Source organism: Ochlerotatus camptorhynchus, unplaced genomic scaffold, assembly GCF_037179485.1.
Source record: "Ochlerotatus camptorhynchus isolate MF236.1 unplaced genomic scaffold, CSIRO-AGI_Acam_v1.1 ptg000393l, whole genome shotgun sequence".
Taxonomy (NCBI): domain Eukaryota; kingdom Metazoa; phylum Arthropoda; class Insecta; order Diptera; family Culicidae; genus Ochlerotatus; species Ochlerotatus camptorhynchus.
In genome coordinates this window covers 88,112-114,937 of record NW_027040880.1, presented here as the reverse complement: position 1 = coordinate 114,937, position 26,826 = coordinate 88,112, and the positions used below count along the sequence as shown (strand labels likewise).

The 26,826-nt window shown below is 39.5% G+C and overlaps 1 protein-coding gene across 2 annotated transcripts in view; it reads right to left on the bottom strand.

Annotated features, from left to right (window-relative positions):
- LOC135710619 (homeobox protein B-H2-like) overlaps positions 1–26,826 on the bottom strand; it is a 98,723-nt gene that overhangs the window by 6,788 nt on the left and 65,109 nt on the right. Inside the window, exons 2-3 of one of the 2 annotated variants that reach the window (XM_065233239.1) lie at positions 13,863–14,041; positions 13,545–13,702 (exon numbers count right to left, since the gene is read on the bottom strand). In XM_065233239.1, the coding sequence (XP_065089311.1) occupies positions 13,559–13,702; positions 13,863–14,041 (323 nt within the window). In that variant the 3' untranslated portion in view covers positions 13,545–13,558. The remainder of the gene's footprint in view (positions 1–13,544; positions 13,703–13,862; positions 14,042–26,826) is intronic. The other variant, XM_065233238.1, reaches the window with a different exon arrangement.

Sequence of the window (26,826 nt, the reverse complement as noted above, 5' to 3'; positions counted from 1 at the left end):
TTGGTAAGAAATGTCCATTCAAATGGATTTAATACAGTTGAACAAATTTCAAAACTATATACATGCCAGATTTGGAAATAATATTTTTTGAATCTGGAAGTGTGTTTATGGTACCATTATCCATATGATAAAGGTAGAGTGAACATGCGGGGCTTATTGTAAGTAAAAGTGACCTCGGTGTGGTCGTGAATTACCAGGCATTCTGAAATAGGTCACTGAAGCTGCAATAGAGCTAACACCTCCAAACTCCCGCACTAAACCTGCTTTAATTTAAGGGTAATAAAAAGCAGTTTTCTTCCATAATAACACTGCCGGACAGTGGGGGTTAGCTTGTACACACACACACACACACACAGGTCCTGAAGCTTCACCGAAAAAACTCCCATCGGAATCTACTGCTTCATCTTCTACAGCCAGGATCTACTGATATAGAGGATTTACATCTATAGAAATCTACTGCTTCATCTTCTCGGAAATTATTGCCCAGCAACATGCGAGGCATACGAGTCCCAACTTTTATTTTAACGTTCCAAATACAAGTTAAAATTCTTAAAACTTATGAGAATACATATGCCACTCCTTTTATTGGTACAATTGAGTAACACTTGCTTTAAGCTATAATAGTATTCAGTGCATATAAAGCAACAATCAAACAAAACAACTTCACTTGCTATGTTCTCAGCAGTTAACATTTCCATATGAGACTGATATGCTTTTATTGGCAGTAAAGGTGGTATGGGAAAATGGAAGAGTTTCCAATCTTCTTGATAAGTTATCTTCAAAAAAAACCCTAATGTTTGCAAATCATTTAAAAGGGAAACATCTGGGTCTTCATTTGGAATTTTAAGAATTTATGGTGGCCATATTGTAAACCACCATGTTTGTTTTTTTTTTCGATGAAATTAATTTCTCATAAGTTTACCTGACACCAATTTAAAATCTAAGTACGCCATTTAAAAGCTGTGACTTTTCCTGTATGATACATATCAATTTTTATTTTGGTAAGAAATCATCACGTATGAATGGGTTCATATTACCTCATATTTATTTTTCTTTTGGTTTCTTATTCCCAGTACACATTACAGCCTATATTACGTAACATAGGATGTCTTGCAATGAGCACTCATACATAAGATTTCCAGTTAAAACTAGATGTATGAGTGTTCGTTGCAAGATAGCCTATATTACATGATATAAGCCATAGTCTGTACGGGAATTTCTTATCATGATTTGATGTGTATCTAGCGTTTAGAATCATAAGGGCCTAACTGCGATGATCGATTCTCTTAATTGATTTTCTCTTCACATTACTATAGTTAAGTGAACCAATTATCCGGAATTGTACAGTGTACTAAAGGGATGTATTAGCTAGCAAAAGCAACAACAAACCCACCGAAAAATGGTAATCCAGCCGACTTATTAACAACAGAGAAAATCTATTAGGCAAATCGTTCATCGCAGTTAGGCCCTTATAATTCTGTACACTAGGTATCTTCTTGGAAAAGTTGGTGCTTTACAATGGCATTTTTAATTTTCAATTGAGACGTTTAAGAAAAACTAATTTATTCGTAGAAATCCAATATGGCGGATAATTTCAACACGGCGGCCAACAAGAAATCCCTGACGTTTCTCTTTCGAATGGTATGCAAACATTTAGGGTTTTATGCAAGAATTATAGAGATTTAATTATTTAAATCATCCAATATTTCAGAACCTCAGAAAACTAGTAGACCGGTTTCAGCGAGAATTGCTTACATAATAATGCAGGGAAGCTGGAGGTAAAATACACAATTGGATTTTTTTTAGTGGTGAAGTCTTCAAAATTATGTTAATAGTTCACTTGGAAGGCAAAGACGATGCATCGGTTAAAAGAGTGTCAGGATATTAGACCAAACAGGCCGAAGATTTTTTTTCCCTTTAGAAAATATGCAGTACTGATTCTGATTTGATTTTTTTTTTAAATGTTTCATTTCTTGGGGTTTATTTTTTTTTAACGTGAGCATATTGTTTTTTTCTAATTGTCGGTACTTTAGGCTTATGTGTTTTTATTCATGAATAATTTCTAAAAGTTTATGCTTCATTTAAACATGAGCAGTTCTTCATGAGTAATTCTTTGGAGCACCGGCGGAAGCGCCGGTTGAGCGGAAGTGCCAGTGAGATGGAAGCGACAGTGGAGTGAGAGTGGCCCCTTAGCCCCCTCTTCGAACCGCCATTGCTAATGACCCATTCGGCCTAACGTACTTCGACCTAATGATTCAGCATCCGTTATGCCTATCATTGAATTTGTTTTTGAATTCTCATGTGATTTTATGTGTCTCATGATGAGCTTTGGCTTCGTCAGAAATTATGGCGACTTTCCTGGGGAAACATATCCGGATGTGACCGATGTGCACCTGGGAAGTCGATATGACAACCAATTTTCTCATGTGATTTGAGGTGTCGCATATGTGTTTGGCACGCTTCAGGTTACATCTAGTCTCAAAACCCGTATTGTTCGGAACATGTTCAGTCCATATCTCCGCAACCAGTTGACCTTAAAATCAAATAAAATTACAGCTTTGAAGCTGCATTTATTGCTCTCAACCCGTGTTTGCGTCTGCCCGAAAATCTATCCGAATAATCTTTAAAGATTTTCTGGTGCTCGCAACGAGATCGATATTGCGAAACATAGCGCCAAGTGCGATCGGTGACGGATTCCATTGCCGAAGTTAATCGCAGTTAGAAATGCGACCAATGCCGTGAGGAGGATTCTATGTACCAGTCTCGATGCAGAATTCTTATGGAAGAAGCAGCTCAAGCGGCTAAAAGGACAAAATCAGCTGAGGAGGAGGAGAGCTTTCTGAGGAAGAAGTATGTACTTCCCTTGGCAGAAGCGGGTGATTTAGAGGATGGAGCCAGTAGTAAATTGAAACTGAGCAATCGAGCTAGCAGAGAGAAGGTTCGGTCGTGGCTAAGTGAACAGAAAGTCGGCACAGCGCATCGAGTGAAAGTGATGCCATCCAGTAACAGTTTGACAACGGCCGTAGTTACAGAAACAGTTCAGCAGTCTACAATCCCTGCTCCTACCGTCTCCAACCCAATATCATCAAACGATCTTGCCCTAGAAGCTACGGGCCCACCGTCAACTTCCACGCCAAATTCAGTGGATGGTTCCAGAAGTGTGGAGTGTTCCATTGCAACGACAATGGAAGCTCAAGTTCCGAATCCAGTGAGATCAAATGGCGACCTCGTATAACACATCGAAATACCCTGTGGTGTTCCCCGAAAACTGGTAAGTTCTCCGCTGCTGACTATTTAGATTCAATTCCTCTACCGGTACCAACTCTATCAGTGCTCCGCGAAAGGTCAACAGTAGTGCTCTGCCTTCAATTATCGAGGGTTCTCCAATATCCAGCCACAATAATTTAACAGTTCCAATAATCATGAGTTGGGCTTCAGGATGTGACGATTATGCGGGTAGCAGCGAGGGTAGTAGTGGGTCAATGTTTCATGATAGTATAGTAGTTGAAAGGGTACCAAAAGTCTCTTCAACAAACTATGGGTGTACGCGAATGTCTAGCTACAATTCCACATTCCTGAGAACAAAATCAGCTCTGGGTCGATCACTTGCTACAAATATTCCGCCAAACAGCGTAGAACTTTGTCACTTCTCAGTACGTTGGTACTAACACAAAAATGTCGTTTGTCACCGGAAGTCAGGGCCATCCAGTGAACAACAGCTACAAGATGCCGATAGAGCTTTCAAACATTTCGTGCGACCCGCAGGATTGGCCACTACATAGACATGCAGATTTAGTGATTCGGAGATACTTGCGCGACTACAGCACTGTCTGAAAGGGAATGCTTTAGAATCAGTGAGAAGCAGGTTGCTGATGCCACAGTCGGTGCCCTTCATTAAAGATGTATTGCGGAGATTGTACGGTCAACCTGAAGTCTTGATTCACTCTCTTCTCCAAAAGTTGCGCGCAGTTCCTCCTTCAAAGTTCGACAATCTGCAGTTCCAGATCTCCTTCGGTCTAGCATGTCCCTCGCTAACCTCTCCGATCATCTGTGGAATTCGACAGTGCTTCACGAGCTAGTTGAGCCACTTTCTTCGCAGCTCCTGACCTGACCTGTTAATTTATCCACAATGGGATTTCAGCTGATTTCAATCCATGCGTGGAAATATCTCCATGGGTTTTCAATATCCGTCATGGATTAGTACCCAGACAACCAGAATGCACGTATATTCAAAGTTGTTTTCGTGATATACAAACAAACAATTTGTATAGAATGCAAATAAATGGCTTGTACGTACAAAAGTGGAGGCCATATACGTGCATATTTTAATTTAATTTTAAACGCGTTGATTCAACATCATATACGATTTAATCTGTAATAACAAATTCATTTTGAAAAGTCTTACGATGTAATCCGATTTAATTTGTGATACAGTACGACAGAAAAATGAGTCATCGCATATAGGTCAGAAATTTGCATTCTATACGATTTAACTTAAACATAATGCTAGGTATGCCATTCTTATATGCGATTTTGACTTAAACTGTAGCAATTTACGATACTGTCTGTACATTGATATACGACTTCTGGTTGTCTGGGTAGGCAGTGGTAAGCGTGATTGCCTGTCAACCGAAGGGCCTGGGTTCAATCCCAGCCAACGCCGCCGGAATTTTCTTAGGCATAACATCTCTGATCACACCTTTCTTCGGAAGGGAAGTAAAACCGTTTGTCCCCGGTCCATGAGTTAATGGGTTGATAGGTAGGGTCCAGGTGTGGGAGCTGCCTTCCTGGTGTCAGTAGCATTGGTACTCAGTACGGAAAACAAGATTGACAGAAAACAAATCAAGGAAAAATGGATTCGTATGGGAGACTGGACACACTTGATCCCTCCTTGGATTCCCGAAATTCTGAGTATATTTTTTGAGGGAAGTTTCCACAAAGTTTCGTCTAGACGGAAGGTAATATTATGGTGACATTTCCGTCAGAATCGACTAAAATCATTGAATTATTGCTTATTATTGTGAATTATTGTTCAGTTTTAAATCAAGTTGAAAACTCAGTTAGGGGATACTCGATCCCCAAAGGCTTACACACTAAAACCTGATATATGAATATGATAAAAATTGAACTCTGTTTATGAAGACCTGATTCCCCGGAATATTCACACGTTCACACATATTCAAATGCATGTCATAAAAGGGGATATCAAGTCTTCATCTTCTTCGCATTTGCTTATCGCATGTTAGCTTATTGCGTGCAGGCTTCCAGTGCGCGCGCTACCGTATGCGAGACGCAATACGAATAGTCTCATAGTCATAGCAGTCTCATGCGCAAGAGATTTGTAGCACTTTGTTTCTCTCTCTTCAGTTTTGTCGCATCTCACGTTCTCATAAAGTCTGTGTGTCGCACTGTTTTGTAACCACAGCACATTTCCGGATGTATGCGTTTCATGAGAACGAGTATCATGCGACGTCGCGTGAGCCGAAGCTCATGCGCTTTTCTCAATGAGACGTCGCTAAGCGACCTTTCAATGCGACATCGAAATAACAAACTCAACTGGAAGACCAACTCGTGTTCTTGATGTGGGAAAAGTGTTGTTTTGTTTTGAAAACGATGGAAAGCGACCTAGCTACTACACTCTTATCGAACATGGAGAAGAGGTGTCGGATGGTTATGACCAACAAAGTTTTCCTAGCGGCAATTTTCGTTGATTAAAGGATTAACTTGAGAAATAGCCCATTCATAACGAACGAAGGAAGAGATGTGGCTTTGGTAAGTGAAATGTACACCGAGGGTCCACGGTACTAACACTAGGACTTTTTGGAAATCTGTTGTCGCAAATTGATTGTGTCAATTCAGCATCATGGTGGCTGATATGAACTATTCTGTGAGCACTAGGGTAAACGCTCCTATAATAGCAGTACGTTAGAAGCGTTAAGCGTTAATGTTGTCATACGTTTTCAGGTTTTTTGACAGTTAGCCCATGCCATGTCAAAAAACCTGAAAACGTATGCATTGTGCGCCGGCCTTTAGGTTCCTATAGTTGTGTATGGAGACTCAATACACAACTATAGGAACCTAACGTTTCTAACGTATCACAACTATAGGAGCGTTTACTCTAACACATCTGAAGAATTCAGTTGCTGCCGTAGTAATTTTTGTTGATTGACAGGTATTCAATACAATTCCTGAAGCAAGAAGCTTAGCAACAATCCGTTATACAGATATGACACAACTTTTTCTAAATTTATTACATTAACCTTAATCCAGCATTTCGTACCAACGTACACTGCGGTGCAAAGTTGATCGGACAAAGGTCGTTTTCATACAAACTAGCCAAGTTTAACATGTTGTAAATGTGTTTTGTTATGATCAATTGAGCTGAAATTTTGACGCAAAACTACAAATATGTTGAATTTCACGTGTAAGAAATACCAAATTTTTTGAAGTAAAGGGTGTCCACGATGAAATTGCCACACTATGAAATTGCTCTAACTTTTTAACCGTTGGGTAGAATTTAATGAAAACTTGGGTGGATTTAGTTCATAGTGCATTATTTACATCCTGCAAGTTTTAAAGTCCTGTGATCAAAACTCGCGGAAATGGAGTCGAAAGAACAGCTCGTGCGTGATAAAATCTTGCGCATTCATCACGAGAACAAGGATCTCTCGCATCGTTCCACACAGCTAATAAAAAGTAGTGTAAATTTCCGTTACTATGATGCACATAAATGGAGCGTCATATATCATACAAGTTTAGATTATAGATCGTGTAAATTTATGAGACATGTTATGTAATATCCCATATATTGTATGCAACTGTCCACTTTTGTTTGCAACATTTCTTGCAAGTTGCTAATTTACGTGAAAAGGAAGTTTACATGTATGAATGTTTGCATGCATGGATGTTTACATCGCCAGTAAAATTCAGAATTTTTTGGTGTGCATCGCTAAAACGTTGGGAATCGCGAATTCCACGGTGTCGCGAGTGATTAAGCGGTTCGAGGAACGGTTGACCACCGATCGGAAGCCCAGAAGTGAAGGAAAAAGTATTCCGTACAACACCAAAAATCACAACCGCGTAGTTGGGGCCTTCAACCGAAATCCGAACGCCTCCGTTAGGGATGTGGCTAAGAAGCTGCACCTAAGCCGAAGTTTTGTCCAGAAGGCCAAAACTAAGGCTGGGCTTCGAACGTTCAAGGTACAAAAGGCCCCTAATCGCGACGAGAAGCAGAACAAGTCCGCCAAAACCCGTGCCAGGAAGTTGTACCTCAACATGCTGACGAAAGTTGAATGCTGCATCATGGACGACGAAACATATGTGAAGACCGACTTCAAACAGATCCCCGGCAACCTGTTTTTCACGGCCAAGGATAAGTTCAGCGTTCCGGAGCATGTCCGCACTCAGAAGATGTCCAAATTTGCGAAGAAATTCCTGGTTTGGCAAGCCATCTGCACGTGTGGGAAGCGGAGTGCACCTTTCGTGACCCAGGACACGATGAACGGACAGGTGTACATAAAAGAGTGCCTCCAGAAGCGGCTGCTTCCTCTCCTGAAGGCCCACAACGTCCCAACAATCTTCTGGCCGGATTTGGCCTCATGCCACTACTCCAAGGACGTGCTGAAGTGGTATGCGGACAATAAGGTCAATTTCGTGCCGAAAATGTTCAACCCTCCCAACACTCCGGAGCTCCGCCCCATCGAGAAGTACTGGGCGATTATGAAGCAGTACCTTTTTAAACGACCTAAGGTAGTGAAGACAGTCGAGGAACTGAAGAAAGTATGGGTTTACATGCAAAAAACGGTTGATTCATAGGTTGTGCAGAATCTTATGGCCGGGGTTAAGGCCAAGGTGCGGGCATTTGCGTATGGACTGTAAATAAAATACGAGTAAAATGGTAAAATGAAGTTTAATAGTTATTTCTCAATCCCTGAAAATTTGATGGCAATCGGATGAAAACTCGAATTTTGCGAATCAATTTTGTGTGTGGCAATTTCATCGTGGACACCCTTTACCTGCTGGAAGGTGACAATAAAAATAAAATTTGTGCATAGCTGATCGGACAAAGGTCAATGGAAAAGCAAGTTTTGTGTCAAAATTTCAGCTCAATGGATCATAACAGAACACATTTACAACATGTTAAACTTAGTTAATTTTTAAGTGTAGACTTGTGTGTATGTAATGAGAAGTCACCACCAACGTTTTTGCAGCAAAGTACACTACTGCATTGAAAATAATTCCTTAAAATAGTGTTCACTCAAGCCAGACAAAATACAAATATTAATCTTCAGAGTTCTATCATTGCTAGCGTGTTGATATGATCGGTCAAGTCAGACCGAACTGTGATTTTTTTTTTTGATTTCGAGAAAAACGAATTTAAAGTTGGCTGTTTGTGTCTTATGTAATGGGACAAATCATTTGACCGTTTTCTCTTGCTTCTCTAATTTTTCAAATCTAGCTGAAAAAATTAAATCTAGCTGAGGGAATTCTTGATCTTATGATATCATTAACTCATTTCTTGTTTTTATTTTGCTACTTAGTCCCTTCTGACTAAACGCCGACTATATGATCTTGTATAGTATAATGTAGTGCTGTTTTACATTCAAAATCGTCCATTTATATTTTTACTGGTCTGAGTAAAAGTATTCTGAGGGATTCTGAGTCTAATATTTTTCCACCAAATGGGCTGAAAGCTTCAGAGGCTTCCAAAAAATGCATTCTAGAAGATTTCCGCATAAGGACTTGTTGAAGGACACATAGTTCCACAGATATTCCGGTATTATTTGGGGTGCTAACATGCTTACGGTATCCCAACTACCGTAAGGTTGCTATCCACCGCTCATGTAGTCTTCCTTTACCTTCCTTTAGCATCCTTTCGACAAGCCATTGCGTCTTCCTAGGATCATGAGTGGTGATCTTACGGTGAGTCTGCTTGAATCTATACTAGAAGATATTTCTGGAACCATCTAAAAACTTCACCCCATTTCAAAAGACACATACGAAAAAGGCACACAAGTCTTCTGTGAACAAACCCTTGCAGTCCCTTCTCTCGTCACCCGACAACATCACATATGATGGGAACGCGAGAGTCAAGGCATGTGAAACAGCGCACGGCGATGGCGCCCTGAGCGAGCGCATTGAGATGTTTCAACGAAACAGTCGCATGTGATTGAATACATGCGTCACATTGAGAGAGCAATGCGATGAGAAAAAAAAAAATTGAAACGCTTGAATTTGTTGAGAGCGTGTAGCTTGTCGCGCGCATAGTTCTGGTGTCTCTTTTGTACAATTAATGTAGCACACCATGGATTTGAGAGTCATGCGACGCTCCGTCTCACAGCTCGCTGTCGCATTTGTGTACGCGTGAGATTTCCGGAAGCCTGATTGCGTGTACCATTTTTGCATTAGTATAATTGTGTGGCAAGTATAATCATACTGTATGCCCAGGGAAGTCGAGAAAAATTCCTAGGCCGGACCGGGAATCGAACCCAGCCACCTCCAGCATGGTTTTGCTTTGTAGCTATGCCTTTACTGACTGAGCTTTAAGGCCTCCAATTTTCTCCCAATTCTTAAAAATGCGATTTATGGCAAATCTTAGAATACTGTACATTTAGGAATGAATGTATGTAACATGTTCCTGAGTTCACTCTCCTATATAACAATGCATTTCATCAAATTTTGAAAATCTTTAATAAAAAAAAACCAGATTTCGAAATTCATACACAATTTTGGAGCCTTTTGAGAAAATATAAACGTTCAAAAGATATTTCCCTGTCAAACTGTGTAAAGACTACAAGTTTCTATTTTTCGTTGAGGTATATCCAAAATCAAACGACAAGGAAAGGACTTGGAGAACTTTAGGTCGATTGGAATCCAAATTGATTTAGGATTCATGAATGCAGCTTTCATTCGACATTATCATTATCACCGGAAAAGCTGCATTATTATTTACCATTAGACGTTTTTTTTAGCTTCAATTAAAAATGACCTTCAATCACAGTAGCTTGAAAACAGCTTGCAAACGTATATCAATGAAATGAGTCCAGTGTTGGAAGAATATCAAAAGCAATGATGGCATAATCCTCACTCAAATGATTTTGTTTCGCTCTCAAGGGCTCCCAATATCACACGAGATATTAGAATAAAATATCAAGCATGATATTGATTTAACAAGCTCCTTTGATATTGCGAGACTATTCAGAACATGTAAAATTGAGGCTACGAGTTGACATACCACAAGAATGATTCCGTAGCACATCGTTTTCTTAGAAAGAGAAAGCATACCTTGCTATCTCTTTTTACTCTACACAGATGACAGACACGAAGCTACTGCAGTGATGAAAGTTTCGGTTCGTGTTCGGGTGTACATCAAAAATCTTGAAGCTCAAACTCACCACAGTTTGGTGAGAATTGTAGCTGGTGAGTTTTGTAAGCATGATATCAGAGCAACCGTACCACAGTTTGTAATAGCATCCGATATTGTCTGCTTGTTGATTTTTGTTTACGATACTCAAATGCGATTATTCTCATTGGTGAGATTTGATCTTTTGATATTTTCCCAACACTGATCAAAAGATCGAATCTCACCAATGAGCAATACCTAATATGATTATCGTGAACAAAATCAACAAGCAAACAACAGCGGATGATATTACAAGCTATGATACGGTAGCCCTGATATCATTCTAACAAAACTCACCAGCTACAATTCTCACCAAACTGTGGTGAGTTTGAGCTTCAAGATTTTTGATGTACACCCGAACATGAATCGAAACTTCCATCACTGCTGGCAGCAGTAGCTTCGTGTCTGCCATCAGTGAAGATTAAAGAAATATAGCTTACTATGCTTTCTCTTTCAATGAAAATGATGTCCAACGGAATCAGTTTTTACATGTTGTTCTACAATTTTACATGTTCTGAATAGTCTCGCAATATCAAAGGAGCTTGTCAAATTAAAATCATGCTTGATATTTTATTCCAATATCATTCGTGAGATGAGAAAGAAAAAAAAACTAATTTGAGTGAGAATTATGCCGTCACTGGAAATTACATTTTTAACAATACTTATTATCAGATTCTCAGATACCTACTCAACAAACATTGCATACCAAGGGGCAAGTCAGCTTTACTCAGAGTAAATAGTATTGCAGCGAGAGCAGCAACTGAAAAGTTGAGAGTTGTGTCACCTATCCGAGATTGAAATTTTATAATAAAGTCACTGTTTATTTGCAGGATTGATCATGTTAAGGAGCTGTTCGAGGAGACGATTGAATTGAAAAATATGCCCTGATGATTGTCCACGCAGCAGTCTGAAACTTGTCAAAATCAATCCACGATCAAGACCAACAATTGAAAAGGCCTCAACTCCATTTTATAAACAAACCTTGTAAGGCCATTTTGTCACGAACCAAAGTCCGCCAACGCAAACCAACAAAATGAAAAGGTAGGGTTAATTATCCTGTACCCGATCGTGTTTTAGTTTTGCGAATGTAGGTTTCGGTTCACAAGGTTTGTTTACAAAATGTAGTTGCGGCCTTTTCAATTGTTGGTCTTGCGATAATGTATGCTCACAGTCCCTAATAGATTGAGCTGTGCTATATAATTTCAAACCAGCAAGCATCAATTAAGAGAATAAACCTTCATGAGCAAGAGCAAGAGTAAGAGCCTCAGCCAGAATGAGAGCTTCAAACCTCACTTCAAACAACTCATAGTATTTCCTTTATAACTTAGATTCGCTCCAATACGCCTTGTGTGACTCCAGAATTCCTGTACCCAAAATCTTCAAATTGATATTTTTTTTTCTATTGCAGTTGTTCTGCTTTGAATGACAAATAAATTATAAAATATTTAATAGCAATTTCGATGTTTTTGTTGAAGAGTTGGTTTTATTTTATTTATTTATTTAAATTAATTTCCTTTACTGTTGTTTTAATATATTTTGCATATTCTTCCTCTAATGATTCTTCCTATGATTTCATTGCAAATCTATGCCAGAGGAAATTGATGTTTCAGTGTTCACTCGGCTGTCGACAAAAGCAGACCACTCTCGATGTGTGCTAAGCGATCGTCTGTTTTCTCGGCAGCAACCATTGTGTGGTCCTCCTCATTGTTCTTCATCAGCAGTTCTTTCGGTCGATGCGTCGTCGACTTTGGAAAGCAACCGTTTCGTGATGAGTGTGTGAGTGCTGACCACGTTTTGCGTCCATTGCTGCAATGGACGCGCTCTGACCCTCGTTGGCGTACAACAATTTGCCATACAATGAAACTACTGGAAGCGACTCAAGTTCTGATGGAGGAGGTTTTTTGGATAGCGGAAGATAAAGTGTTTATTGTGTTGTACCTTTTGACTATATATTTAAGATGTATTGTGTAGTGACCAAGAATCCTCGGCTCTGTTAAGTTAATTCGGTTGAGCCTTATAAAATAAATTAATAAACAAAAAAAAAAAAGAAATTGATGTTTGTGAGTACTAATTTATCAAAATGCCTACTTCCCACATTATTCACTGTCCTTATGTTTGTGTTGGAATATACTTTCTCCAATTTATCATTTTTTCTCAATAACTACATGGAGTTGTTAAGATCAACGATAAGAATTATTATCTAAGTCAGCACAATAATCTCACTAGATCTCACCTCATTTAACCTGTCGTTGATATGCTTACGAGGCAGCGATCGATTCTGCATTAATTCACGAATCACAGGAAATTACCAGATGACAGTAGAGAAATTAACAACAAAATCAGGTTGCTGCGGGTTTTGAACATTGAGCAACACGATTTACGCAGAGTTTCTTAAAATCAACTCAAAAATCTGTCGTGAGGAAGAGCTGTCTTGCCCCAAGTTGCATACTGAATATGAGCTGATTCATGCCAAAATTAACTTCTTCTGCTAAAACTTGGCTTATTCAGCTTTTAATCAGCTCAAACTTTTTGTTGGGCAGCGTTTTAAAATAATACGAAAGTGACTTCAAACTTTAGTTAAAAGGTATGGTAAAAATATCATGTTTCATAAAATACCTACAAAGCACTAGTAAAGCCATAGCGGAGCACTAAGTGCTGCACGGAGCACGATCGTATAACTATTTGTTTAAATATTATACCATCGGGCTTTATCAGCTTTCAATCAGTGATTTTAATAAAACAAAAACAAGATACAGGAGTGGATAACGGCATGCTAGAATTCCATTTGTTTAATACAAACACTTAGGAATAATTCAATGAGAAATTATTAAACCCTTGAACCCATTTCTGTTTTGGAAAGCAATCCCTCGATCAGGTCCATTTATAGTTATTAAATGTACCAAAATTTCTTTTTTTATTAAAATGATTCATGTCAAATGTCAAACATTTACTTTATGTCGTATATACCACGCAACTGAATACAGCGGCGATTGACTAAATTTTAACCCAAGAACACATGCGCAAAAGTGTGAATGAACCATGAATTCAGGGGCATTTCCCCATCTAGATGATTTCAGTTTAAAAATTGTCCTGAACTCCCATCACCTATTAGCCAAAGTATGAAAATCAAAAAGAAACCTACTTTTCCGTTAACTTTCACGGCGAACCCGCCTCCCGGAATCCAATATTCTCGAGAAAGGTTTTGTGGGCCGAGAGCACCTCGACAGCGTTAACATCCTTCTTCAGTTCTTCCAGATCGCGCTTCTGTTTGGCACGTCGATTCTGGAACCAGGTTATAACCTATACCAGGAAAAAAGGAAGAAGGAACGGATGAAAGGAATATCAATAGAAGTGATTAAAGTCAATTTAAGGGACTTTAAAAGGCAATCGAATTGTGTTCATCGGGTCCCACAAAACCTTTCGAGGAAATCGAATTTGCTACTACAGTGCCATGACCTACCTGAGCATTGGACAAGCCGAGTGCCGCCGCAATCTCGTCCCGATCCGAGGGCGATAGGTATTTTTGGTAGAGGAACCGTTTCTCGAGCTCGAAGATCTGGTGGTTGGTAAATGCCGTTCGGGATTTCCTCTTTTTCTTTGGTTGGGGCCGGTTGGCAAATAGGTTTAAATGCGATTGTTCTGTAATTATACAAACAAATACACAAACATGAGGAAACGGTGAACAACTTGTTAATTGGTTCGCTAAAATGAGAGAAGAAAGAAGCCGCCGCGTATCGGCTAGGTCGGGCGACGGATTCAGCGGCTGCTGTAAATTCATAAATTTTTATTGTGATTTGACTTTCTTCTTGTTCTTTTCCACAGTTTTTCGAAAACGAACCCAGACAACTGCTATGGCTGTTGAGGAGGTTGAAATGATAATTTCTGTTAATGTTGATTTCCTTTCGGTAGCTCTCGAGCGGTGCAGCGGCACAAAAGGTCATAAAATGTCAGCCGCCGGAAGAGGGTTACCGCACCACCGTAGCGTGGATAAATTAACACTAATTCATATTTTTCTCTGATGAGCGTGAACTTTTCCTGCTTGTTCAAATCAGTTGAATGGAGTATTTTTTAAGTAGACTCCATTTGCTAGTTAGTGCGAACTTGGTATAACTCTTGCGGAGCTGTCTGATTAAAAATTCCAATGTTTTCGCTTCGTAGGTCCGGTGATAAATTTTCATAAAATTAACGAATTTACGAGCGAGTCGTAAATTAAGCTCATTTAATTTAATTTAATTTAAAAGTTTTTTTTTTCCTTCAAGAAAGCTGATTCATCTAGGTTGAATCCATATCTTGACGAGCAACTCTGATGGACGAAAAGCTCGGGCCAAGAAGAGCGCACGTTATAATTGACGAACGGCTGAAGAAGAATGCGTGCTCATTTGCATTTTAATACGAGCTGTCCAATTTTTCACAGTACTGACAGTGTGCGGTGGAACAAAATGGTTTCAATATAAGTTGAAAGCATTATTCGTAATATACGAGAAGGTCCGAATAGCAAGAATGTCGTGTTCAGGTGTAATCTCATTAGCAACAATCGCAAAATTGCTTTCCCGCAATTGACCGAGGGGCTTTTGTTGTAGTAGCCCACCGCTGACAGCCGCGTGCTGTCGTACTCGTTAGCATGTTCATCACAGCAAGCATCGATTGTCACTGTCGTGCATCGATATGGGTGCGGCTTTTGATCAAAAGCGCATGTGTATTCATAAAACAGCAAAATGAGTACTAATTAACTTCTCTCGCAACCAACTGCGTTTTTGATTGTTGGAACCGGCAAAGGAAATATTAAATTAAACGATAATATATTAGACTTTTCATTCGGATCTCTTTTCGGTAAGCCGCCAAAAGAACTTTGGCGGTTTGTTATTTTTCGTTTTGGTTAGAAGAAGCAATAAAATTATTAAAATAAAAATGATTTCTTCTTTCCAGATTCGACGGAGGATGCAACAAGAAAACCAATTGACAGATCAGATGCCGTGTGTGGCTGCTTTACTGATATGCAAATATACAACAAAATGGGTTCAGAACGCCTAACGTAATGCGGGCGCAGGCAGAGAGATCTTTAATCTGTCCCAGCACAAATTGGCCGCAAAGTGAGAGGCGGCTAATTAGCCCAGCAGTCGAAATCGTCACTTCTGGGAAATGGTCCCTGCCAGCGAGCAGTGGCTAAATGATGCGAATAACTGCGCTCCGCACTGCCTGCAGATTGCTTTGATCAGTCAAAACGCTTTGATGACAGCCGGTGTGCAGGGTTGCCAGTTGTTTTCAATAGCTCATTGGTCGCACATTATGTTACGCTGCCAACGCGGTTGATGACTGATGATGTCTCTAATTAGCTTCCAGAATAATCCATTGCCACCGCATTTGCTGCTCAGAATGAGCCGGTTTGATTTGGTTGGCTTCGCCTCCATGATCAGGAAAAAAGCAATCCATGAAACGAAGATGTTTTTATGAGAGTGGTAATTAGTTTCTGGAACTGAGAAAACATTTGCTATGATCTACCAAAACTGATGAATAATCGAGTATCAAGAAAACTTCGAACCGATCAAAAGTTCAGCATACAAGACAATGGCCGAAAGCACGTGAGTCAATAGCCCTAACCATGAAAACAAACAACCTATGTTTGTGAAGAAGATCACACCAACCACGACGCGGTTCACTGAGCCGAAGCGTCCCCAAGATTGCGTTAGTATTGGTGGAACCATGTCATTCACTCACCATTATGCTATCGCAGCAACCTGTGTCACCATCGGTAAAGTAAATATTGTGGACTGTAGATAGCGCGAACGAAAAAAAAAAAAAAGCTCAAACTGGACTCCATGCCATGCTTTTTGTAAAGGGTACCTTCTTGTCGCGGCACCAATGCCTTTGATCTGCGTCGTCGATCTTCAGATTGTATATTCTCCCTTTCCGAGCATAGCGCGTGCAGGGGCGTGCGTGTGTGAGAGAATAGATCCGATTCATGCGCGTAGGGTGTGAGCATTGCCACGCCCCACGTGAGATGGCGCTCTCGTTTCTTTTTTTTTGCTGTTCATTCTTCATCCGCTCTTTCTCACTGGTGACTTTAGCGAGGGGGCACGACGCCGCATAACTGACAACCTGTATAGGTTTTTCGTGAACTGGTGTTTGTGCAAAGCGGGCACTTAAAAGCCGCCGGGTCGTGGAGTGTACCGAATGATATTTACTAGAGTGTAATATCATAATTTATGGTGTGTCTTGAATCTTGCCGCTGTCTCTAATCGATTCCGCCACAGGATGTGTAATTAGACCCCTGGAGCGTGAGCATCGTAATTACTCCCTCGTGACATAACCTACCCACGCGTGTACCCAGCACAAATCAAGGAGTGGTGCCTGACAACAACCACAACAACAACCACCGCCACCCAGCTATAATATCTGCTTAATTAATCAATTATGAATAAAAGCAACGGTAGCACTAGCGTAGGCAATGATAAATGATACCATAGTGTCATGGGGCTAGCCCAGCCCTGTTTGTTCGGAACTCATTAGTGTTGTTTTGTCTTTCCCGTGTGTTATTTGCCTAAGTAGACTCCATTTCTCGATCGATTACTAACGAGTGCAGTCTATCACTCCATCCTAAACCGCAAACAATAGCAACGTGGCATACAGTGCTGGCAGTGCTCGGTAAGTTTGACAGTGACAACTCGGTGACTTTGATGTGACAGTTGGGGGCTACCACATTGTGGAAAAAAATACACGTTGCTGCTGTGACGCGAATACAAACCTTCGAAAGATGGAACTGCTATCGATTTTGTGACTTTCTTTTGTGCATTTTTTCTGATGTGAATGGGTTTGTTTGCCGACGGGAAGTAGGTAATTTTCCCATTAGATTCGGGTTGGACTGGAGTGGGAATGCCTAATGATTGAACACAATGCATTGGTGTGGATATCGATTTCTCCGGGATGTCTATCAGACGTTTAAGACTTATTTTAACTCTCAAACTCCAAATGTAAAAAAAAACTACCCCAGTTGAATTCAAAATATTTTAGAATTAAAAGATTTAATTTATAAATCCTTTATAGCTCATCGAAACTTGCGGAGTTAGTGTTTTTTTTTTATATAAGGATAGATCAGGCATAACATTTGATAACGGCACAAAAGCATTTGTAAACAAACTTTCTAAGGCCCTTTACACGTGAACCAAAGTACGCCCACACAAACCAATACCAGCTTCGGAAAGGTGATAGTTGTCCCTATCCGATGATGTTGTTGGTTTGCGTGGGCATACTTTGGTTCGCGTATAAAGGGCCTTATAAAGTTTGTTTACAAATGCTTTTAGCCGTTATCAAATGTTATGCCTGAGATAAAACATTGGTTCAGAAATTACGGAATTATGATAGTTTTAGCATTTTTCAATATCAAACGTTGGAAGTTTGAGAGTTCGTCTAAACCAGGATCACATTTTGCATGACTTTCTTAATTTTTGTGTCGAACAAAAATGTTTCAAAAATGTTGACACTTTAAAGTCGTTAATTGGGCTACAAATTTTTACTGTGACCATTCATACCATGCCTGTACCAATTTGACGCTCTTATTTAACATCTGCTTCTTCTTTATTTAATACGTATTAGCGGAAATTTGCAGAGTCGTTAATTTTAAGCTTTCAAAGCTTATATCAATTTATCATTTGTGTATAGCCAACATTCGCCTTTTGGGAGTTTTCTCGTTGAGATTCTTTTTAGATGGGAAGTAGCTAATTTGGTGGTGTTCCAACTTAAAAGCAGTTATTATTCATCAGATAATTCTGTAAAACAAGTAATAACATTTCAATATTGTTACCTGGGAATGATATAGTGTGATGTTGCAAAGAAAAACAAAATACAACCAAGTGACCAAAAGTTCTGATAAAAGGCTATTTGAGGCTTAAGAAGCTTAGTTAAAGGTGGTCTATAGAATTCTAAGCAGCCTCATTTTTAAGGCGTATATCCTCAACTTGAAAGTTCCTGTATCATAATTGAAGAGAATTCTAAGCAGCTTCTGGCGGAAAATAAACGGCACTTGAAGGAAATAGGTAAAAAAGGGTTTTTGTACTCTATACCAGTTTTAAATTTAGTTCGCATTTTTATGAAAGTTAATGAATAGGTATTTATGAAAGTTATTTCTGAACCCAGGAATGAACGTGTATTGATTTATCAACATTACTAGTAGTATTAATACTACACACTTCGAAATAGTCATGTAAATTTCGGTTCCCTGAGGCCGAGCGTCCTTTTGACATAACAATCAGTTGAAGGAAACGGGAAAATCAATTCAATAAAACGTTCTCTTCGGCGTCTTGATTATGTTTCGGTTTGAGAACAATTAATTTTACATTAAATGTTTGTTTACGTTCCATAATTTACATCCAATATGGATTACGTCTCGTGAAAAAGGAGTTATTTCTAAGTGTGTAGTAATTAGAGCTATTTGAAAAATTACACCCAGTCCTTCTGCGTGAGAGCCCCAGCACGAATGTTTGGATCGAATATTGATGAACTGAATAAATATAAGAATTATGATTTATTTTAATCACTAATCATTTCATATTAACGTACATGAAATTTTGTTACTAATAAAGACTTATGCGGATTGTTGCATGTGGGCTTTGAGGAACCTTTTTTAGAAACTTTCAAGTTGCTAAGAAGTTCCGCAGGGAACTTTTAATAAACTTTAAAGTTGCTAATAAGTTCCGCTGGGACTCCAACTTGCCAGCAATTCCTACACACTACGAATAAGTCATGTAAATTTCGGCAGTGCCCTGAGACGGACACATGCAAGCGGCCCAAATGACATAAGAATCAGTTGAAAGAAAGGAGAAAATCAATTCAATCAAACGCACTTTTCGTTGAGTTACGTACCATAATTTACGTCAGAGATGGATTACGTCTCGTGTAAAAATAGTTATTTCTGTAGTGTGTAGTGATGCTCTTTGGAACTTTATTTTGAACTTCAAGTTGCTAAGAGTACGCATCAGAACTTTTTGGAGCCTGAAGTTCCTCGTGTGCATTCTTAAGGACAAAGTAGCCATAAAATTCTGTTGGAACTTTATATGCACTTTATGGAGTAGGTTTTATCGTGGAATGCGGAACTTTTGGCTGCTTGGGGAGAAAGTTCTATTGGAACTTTATTTGTACTTTATGGAACTTGTAAATTTTATCGAAACATTTTTTGAACTTTATGGAACTTTAACGTGAGTTTTATCGTTGAATGCGGAACTTTTGATTGCTTGGGAAGTCAAGAAAACTTCAGAGATGTCCACAGAACTTGAAGAAAATTGTAAAAACTTAAAAGAAGTTTCAAAAAGCTCAGTGACGCTAGGTTTAGATATCTTCAGGGAATCTCAGAGGTCTTAAGGGCAGTTCCAATAACTTCTGGGTTATTAAATACTAGAATTTAAGCAGATCAGGATAGTTCCAAAGAAATTCAGGATAGTTCCAAGAATTTCAGGAATAGGAGCGGCGCTGGTAGTGTAATGGTAAGCGTGATAATCTCTCACCCCAGCAGGCCTGGGTTCAATTCCAGTCGGCGCCGCCGGGATGTTCTGAGGCATAAAATCTATGATCACGCCTTCCTTCGGAATGGAAGTAAACCCGTTGGTCTCCGGGGTTCACGAGTTGATGGGTCGATAGGTAGGGTCTAGTTGTGGGAGCTGCCTCCCTGGCGGCGGTAGCATTGGTGCTCAGCATGGAAAACAAGATCGACGAAAAACAAATCATGGAGAAAAAAAAATTCAGGAATATTTAGATATCCTGTAAAAAGTGCCAGAAATTTCAGGGAAGTCCACAAAAATACCGAAAAGTCCAAGTAGTTCAAAGAAGTCCGCAAAATTTCATGCAAGTTTAAAGTTTTTCGAACATTTCCATTTTTTTAGACCTTCAGAGAAGCACCTCAGAAGAATTTCGAAAACATCACAGAAGAACAGATAGTCTCAGGTCAGTTCACTTAACTTCAATGAAATTACAGGACTTTCAAATAATTTCTGAGAAGCTCAGGAAATTTTTGAAAACTTCAGCAAAGTTCCGGGAGATTCAGTAAAATTTCGAAATCTTCGGAATGTTTCATGAACTGCGGGAAAATGTGATATCATTTTTAGGGAAGTTCAGATAACTTCAATGCAGTGTCGAGAACTTAAGAAAAATGTCGTGGATCAAATAACGTTCACATAGTTCTAAGACTTAAGGGAAGTTCAAAGAACTTCAGGAATGTTTAGAGATTTTAAGGCAGTTTCTTTACCTACAGAAATGGTCCGAGTACTCCGAGCAATAACAAAGAACTTTGGATTACTTCCCTTAACTTCAGGAAAATTTCAAAAACTATCAAGAAGTTTCAAGGAATTATGGGAAGTTCCGAAAATTTGAGGAATGTTCCGAAAACGGTGGGCTCATACGGTAGGTTCCATTAATACCAGGAAAATTGTCGGAACCAGTTGCGTCGCGTCCACATGTGCAACCTGTGCACAACACAGGTGTAAATAATTTTAAAAAATGCGTTTAGATAGATTTTCTGGTCACTGCTGTACTTCTTTACTCCTGACCACCAGCGACCATGAATGCACTATTTTTTAGTGTGGCTTAATTAAATCTTCGACCTTGGTTTGCTTCAAAAAGAATTAAATTCAGTTCGGATGGTCTGCCTAATCACTAATGCATTGATTTCTAAGAATTTTGATATTACTATCATGACAACACTCGTTAAATAGTGCATCTAAAAGCGAGCTTTTTGGGTGGTGGGTGACAAGTTTGTGAATGGTCAAATGCGTGATGTAAGCAAAGCAGACCTTCTATCACCTCTTGAAACACATTCTCCACAATACATGGCGGTTTGCACCACTGGTTGTAATTGAAGCTTTCAGCAGTCACGCGTCAAACGGGAGCAACACGGAAACAGCAGTCTGGTGCGCTTTGGACGTTATCATACTTGCAAACCGGTTTAAAATGTAAGTTTAAATTAGAAGAAAATTCGTGATCTATGGGTGTCTAAAGCGTGCATTTCTCGCTGTGCACTTGGATATCTGATTGCAGGCAAAGAGGGTATGGGAGAAAGAGAGTGCAAAAGCTCGCTCTCACTCTCTTGTCAGTTGTAAATCTCTCATCCGTTGGTTGCGTCCGTGCTAGGAACTTCATCAAAAGTGACACACAAGCAAGAAGGTTTAGTTTGTTTACTAAAATGAACTATGCTCATTTTGTCATGGAATGTTTTGCTATAAGAAATGCTCCTCGAGTTTATTAGCGAAATTCACATCAAAGGTGGATTCATTGAGTAGGAAATCAGTTTGGCACGGCATTTATGACTAGCATACACCTTCCGGTCGTACGAAACAGGTCAAAAACTGTCCAAATCCACCCATACATTTTTTTGTTTTGAATTTCTGTATGGCAAAATAGTGAACTTTTCGTGAACATTAACGGCAAAGAACTCACCGGAAGATCGTGAGCTCCTGCCCACCATCTCGTCGCCGGTGTGCCTGTCAAAACTTATGAGCTTCCCCTGGTTCATTCTGATAGTGTTGTTCTGATGTATAACGAGTTGATTAATTCAAGTTTGCTACTCAGGGGACCTCATGAATGTTCAGATTTTGACATTGTTTTGAATCAAAAAAATGCTTCAAAAGTGTTTGACGGATATTCTTCATACCACTTCAGTCGCCTTGTGATAAAAACGAAAATTATTAAGTTTTGCAATTTCTCCTACTTCGGCTGAAGGAACATCTGCATTCTGGCCGAAAGATATGTGGCCGCCATCCAGCCCCTTGGATTTTTCAGTGTGGCGTGTCATGAAGGACAAACGCCACTCCAGTACAGCAAGCCTGATGGAATGTTTTTGAGAAATTTGGGTGTAAACACTCATACCATGCGTTTAAACTATGTTTAGTAGCTTTTGAATTAAAGTATCGTACCAATCGTATCATTGACTCTTTTATGTCGAAATCATGGATATATTTCATGTTGTCTGCTTGATAGGCCCAAAATGGGCTATTAGGCCGAAGTAGTTCTCTACCCTAGTGAAGATTAATCTAGACTGTAGCTTCAACCTGGGACGTAGTGAGGGTTGGCAAACCAAGAAAATTACGCCCCATTTCAAATAGCCATTGTTTGCCCTCTTGGGTCATTTGTAACTTATGTTCACGAAAGTGTTTGTATTTTTAATATTGCTAATGTTGATGTGTAAGGGAGTCGAAGAGTTCAGGTTAGGCAACAGTTCCTTAATCTATGTTTTAAAAGCTTCTACCTCAGAAACAAACTAAATATACTGTATCAATGTCAGTAGAATGCTTTAGCCTAAAGTATGCCCCGAGCTTATTCAATTGTTGTAAATATAGTCATAGATGCGAGTCCGTGTCCTGTGAAAAATGAAAATTACAAAGCTGTATCCGCCATTGCTTCGCCGCGCTGCTCCATCTGTTGGAGTATTTTGTCGAATATGGAGCTTACTTCCCGCTTAAAGCTGTCTTCACTCGAGCTTGATTATCTTTATCGATCTTTTTCATTTTCCGTTGTCGTGTCAGTCGAAAGTTATTGTCGATGCCAAGTTCAATGGATTTTTCCTTCGCATACTGTATTGCACGATCAGCTTCACCCGTTTTCATTTCATCAAATGATGTCTGCAAACCTCTGATATGTTTACTGGCCTCATCTATGGTGATGGTTTTACCTGCAGTGATTCGTTCACTTTGTCGATATTATTCAAGATTCTCTCAATTTCAATCAATTTGTTTTGTAAGAACTTGAGGACCGTGCACCGTGGCACTATTATACTTTGTCAACTGAGTTAAGTCGATGAGAACGGAAAAAACGCAACGAATTGATCGTTTTAGAGCAGATACTGCTTGTCGTTTAGACGACCATCTTGTATCGGAATGCCCTTTCAACGATACTCCCAAATACTTTTTAAGAACACTCCATCGCGTAGTTGAGTTACTGAAATATTTAAACATTTCTTGTACAGTTCCGAACAAGGTTATCATTGTAGGGTAAGTACTGGCTGTATGAACTCCGACACGATTTAGACTATGGGCAGCGCAAAGAACAAAACGGGCTTGTTAATTTGTTAAATTTTGGCGTGTGCTTCTTTATTTTCTCCCGCCATACTACAAACTACGAAAAAGACATGTAATTTTCAGTGCCCTGAGACCGACACATGCAAGCGGCCCTTTTGACATAAGCATCAGTTGAAAAGGACGAGAAAATCAATTCAATCAAACTCCCTTTTCGTCGAGTTGCATATGTTTCAGTTTCAGAACACTTAATTTGAAATGTTTGTTTACGTTCCATGATTAACGTCAAAGCTGAATTACGTCTCGTGTAAAAATAATAATTTCTAAGTGTGTAGCACCGTTGTCATAACTTCAATCACCTATGTTGATTCCGTCGTTTTGCAGTTTTTGTAAAATATCTTTCGACTGTCCTGATCCAGTTTTCTCAGCCGTGTTGATAAAATCGATAAAGCATTCTCTGATCTGGCATTTACCATCAGTAAAATCCAGGAAACGGGTTATCTGGCTCATTTGCTCCATATGTACTTGATCGGGAGTGCAATCAAAAGTAATTGAAAAGGCTCGCTTGACTTTTCGCAAGATATTACTTTTAAGCGAAGACAACAAATCAAGAAGACTGGCAACTATTCCATTTTCTCATACAAACGCTATGAGATAGGTACGATCGCGTCATCTGCCGCTCAAAGGCAAATGCTTCGAATGAATTTGATAGCAAAGAAGAGAGAAATCCTCAGAAGAAGGGTTTTGTGTAGTTGCTCATTTTTCTATGCGTTACTTCCACCTTCACTCAAGTGCAGCGCTACTGTATCTGTCGCTTGGATTCTGGCAAAGTTGCCAGTCTTCTTGATTTGTTGTCTTCGTTTTAAGTGAACTACCCATAGGGGAAAATAGCTTAACGTAAGTCATGTGAACTCCAATGGTCATTATCAGTGTGATTCCTTAATTTGTTGCTAAGGAATCCAATTTTGACTGACAAAGGGGCGCGCCTTTGGAGGGTGTTTCAACACTCCGAAGGGTATAAAGAGCGGAACCTTTCAACTAGAGTCGGATCCTTGCGATAAATGCAAGAATGACAACTGTAAAAAAATCGAATACTTCATCATTTCTCAATAGTGATGGAGTAATATGACATGCACTAAACTAAGAACACGGGATTAACTACAATAGATCAAATTACTGGTCGCAGTGGTTTTAAGTCCCGAACAGAGGAAAAAAACATCATTATACTTAGTCTAAAATTGATCCAGAAATGATGGCTCGATCACAATACTTCTACTGCCAAATTCAGTACTCGATTGGTTCAGTTTTTTGACACCTATAATTGATTCCCGAAATTCTATCCGCTAGACTATAAATATAGCAACTGTAATTTTCAGTGGTGGGCAGAAAAACCACTAACCGTTCTAGTGGAAATCATTAACGATGTGCCCACCTCTACGTATTTTCCTAGGAAATCTCATCTGACTTCCTCAGAAGACTCTTCAGACTTTTCCTCGATGTATCTTATATCTGGTTAAAATGTTTTCTGGCTTCCCGTGGCATCCTTCGAAAGTTTCAACCGACACCTCTGGATATCCAATAATATCTTCAAATAAGTAAATTTCCCAAGGCTACCATCTATTTTTAGTGAAAATGTATGTTTAGCATGGCATCTGTACAAAAAGTCGGTTTCCCGGGAAGTGAAACCAGTTTCCCGGGAATCGACAAATGACAATTATTGTAAATTAGATGGGAATGGCATTCCGGGATGTCTCGGATCGGAAACACTATGTCGAGCCTGCCAAATAAACAACCTGGTAAAAAATTAAGGTTTACGGTGCTCTAGAACCAAACCCAAAACGAGTTCATGGGTAAACTTACTGTTGCTCGGACATTTTCCAAGACAAGGATTGGCGCTTAAAGCAACAGTGAGTGTTGCACTGATCGTCTGCATATGTACTAAGGCAGTTCATTCTAACTGACCTTTTGACGTTATATCGACGTTTTATCCGATGACGGGAATAATTTCGTAGGAACCCGTAACCAACTTTAACGATTGCCAAAACTAAATCTGCAAAGTGTTACTTGCTAAAAGTTTCAGATCTCAACACGGTACTGACGCAGGTGGAATCATCTTGAAGCCAAACTTCTGACAGCCATATCAGATGATCCGAATGAACACTTCGTTATTGGTACTCCTTTGAAACAATTTCCAGATTCGATCTTTGTTAACATCCCTATGAACAGACTATATTACTGGCAGTTGATTCAACAGAAACTGCAACTGATTTGGAAACATTCGATAATAGATTACTTAACTCAATCACCGACGGACATCGATTGCCATCCATTGACGGCAATCGAATGTGCAGGAAGGCCGCTTCCACGCCTGTGTACGATATCGCACCTATTCAACACACATGGACCGGGACCAACGGCTTTACTTCCCTTCCGAAGGAAGACGTGACCAAAGATTTGTTTTTGCCTCAGAAAAATCCCACCGAGGTTGGTTTTCAGTTGGGCTATTTTTCAACAAAGGGGAGAGAGATCCCAGCCAACCTCGGCTGGGATCTCTCTCCCCTTTGTTGAAAAATAGCCCACATTCATGCCGGCCGTCCTGGAAAAGACGGCATAGTTAGAGTTGGAACCTTGAAGACGTCAAAAGACTATAAAATTTTAATAGAATTGAAAAGTTAACGCACCATTACCATAGAAGTAACTCTAAGACCAAAAGGTCCCGAAGAAACGAGCTCATCTTTTTAACTCAGCTCTGGTACTATCTTCGTTCCCAAGCTAATCGATGCACCCCTCGAAACATAGGAAAATCCACAAACCCCTTATTTATCTGTCAAACTTTCATAGCAAATCAAAACAAACATAGTGTAGTACTAGAATTTCAACTAGAATGGAGTATGCTAATAGATGTACTTGGGACCAATAGGCTAGTCAAGTAGTAAACCAATTTTAAATCATTAATTTCCAACCGGTGCCATTACTGTTCAAACAATGTTATTAAATTGCTCAAAATTTAACATAACTTTTATTAATCCGCATATAATTTCACAAAGCTATTCTTATTTCCCAGTTTCGCATTCCTCCTGTTCATTTGACAATCCACCACCATCCGCCGCCGGTTACATGCACGCACACCAAACTCAACAAAACCCCAAACACGGAGTCAACCGGGGCAGGTTACGAAACAATTAATTATCAAGTGTGTGGTATGTAAGCAGACAAGCCCATGTGGATGTCACGACATTTCCTTATTTGGTAATTAATTTCTGCTCTCGGCTTTACGCAGTCCACTTCGGCGGGCACAACCTCAAACACAGTGATCAATTAACACTGAAATTATTTATCATGGGGATTTTCCCCCGTTCAATATAAATATATACCGTAGAACTCCGTTAGTTTGAATAGCTAAAATTACAATTAAACAGCGTTCATTTAGAA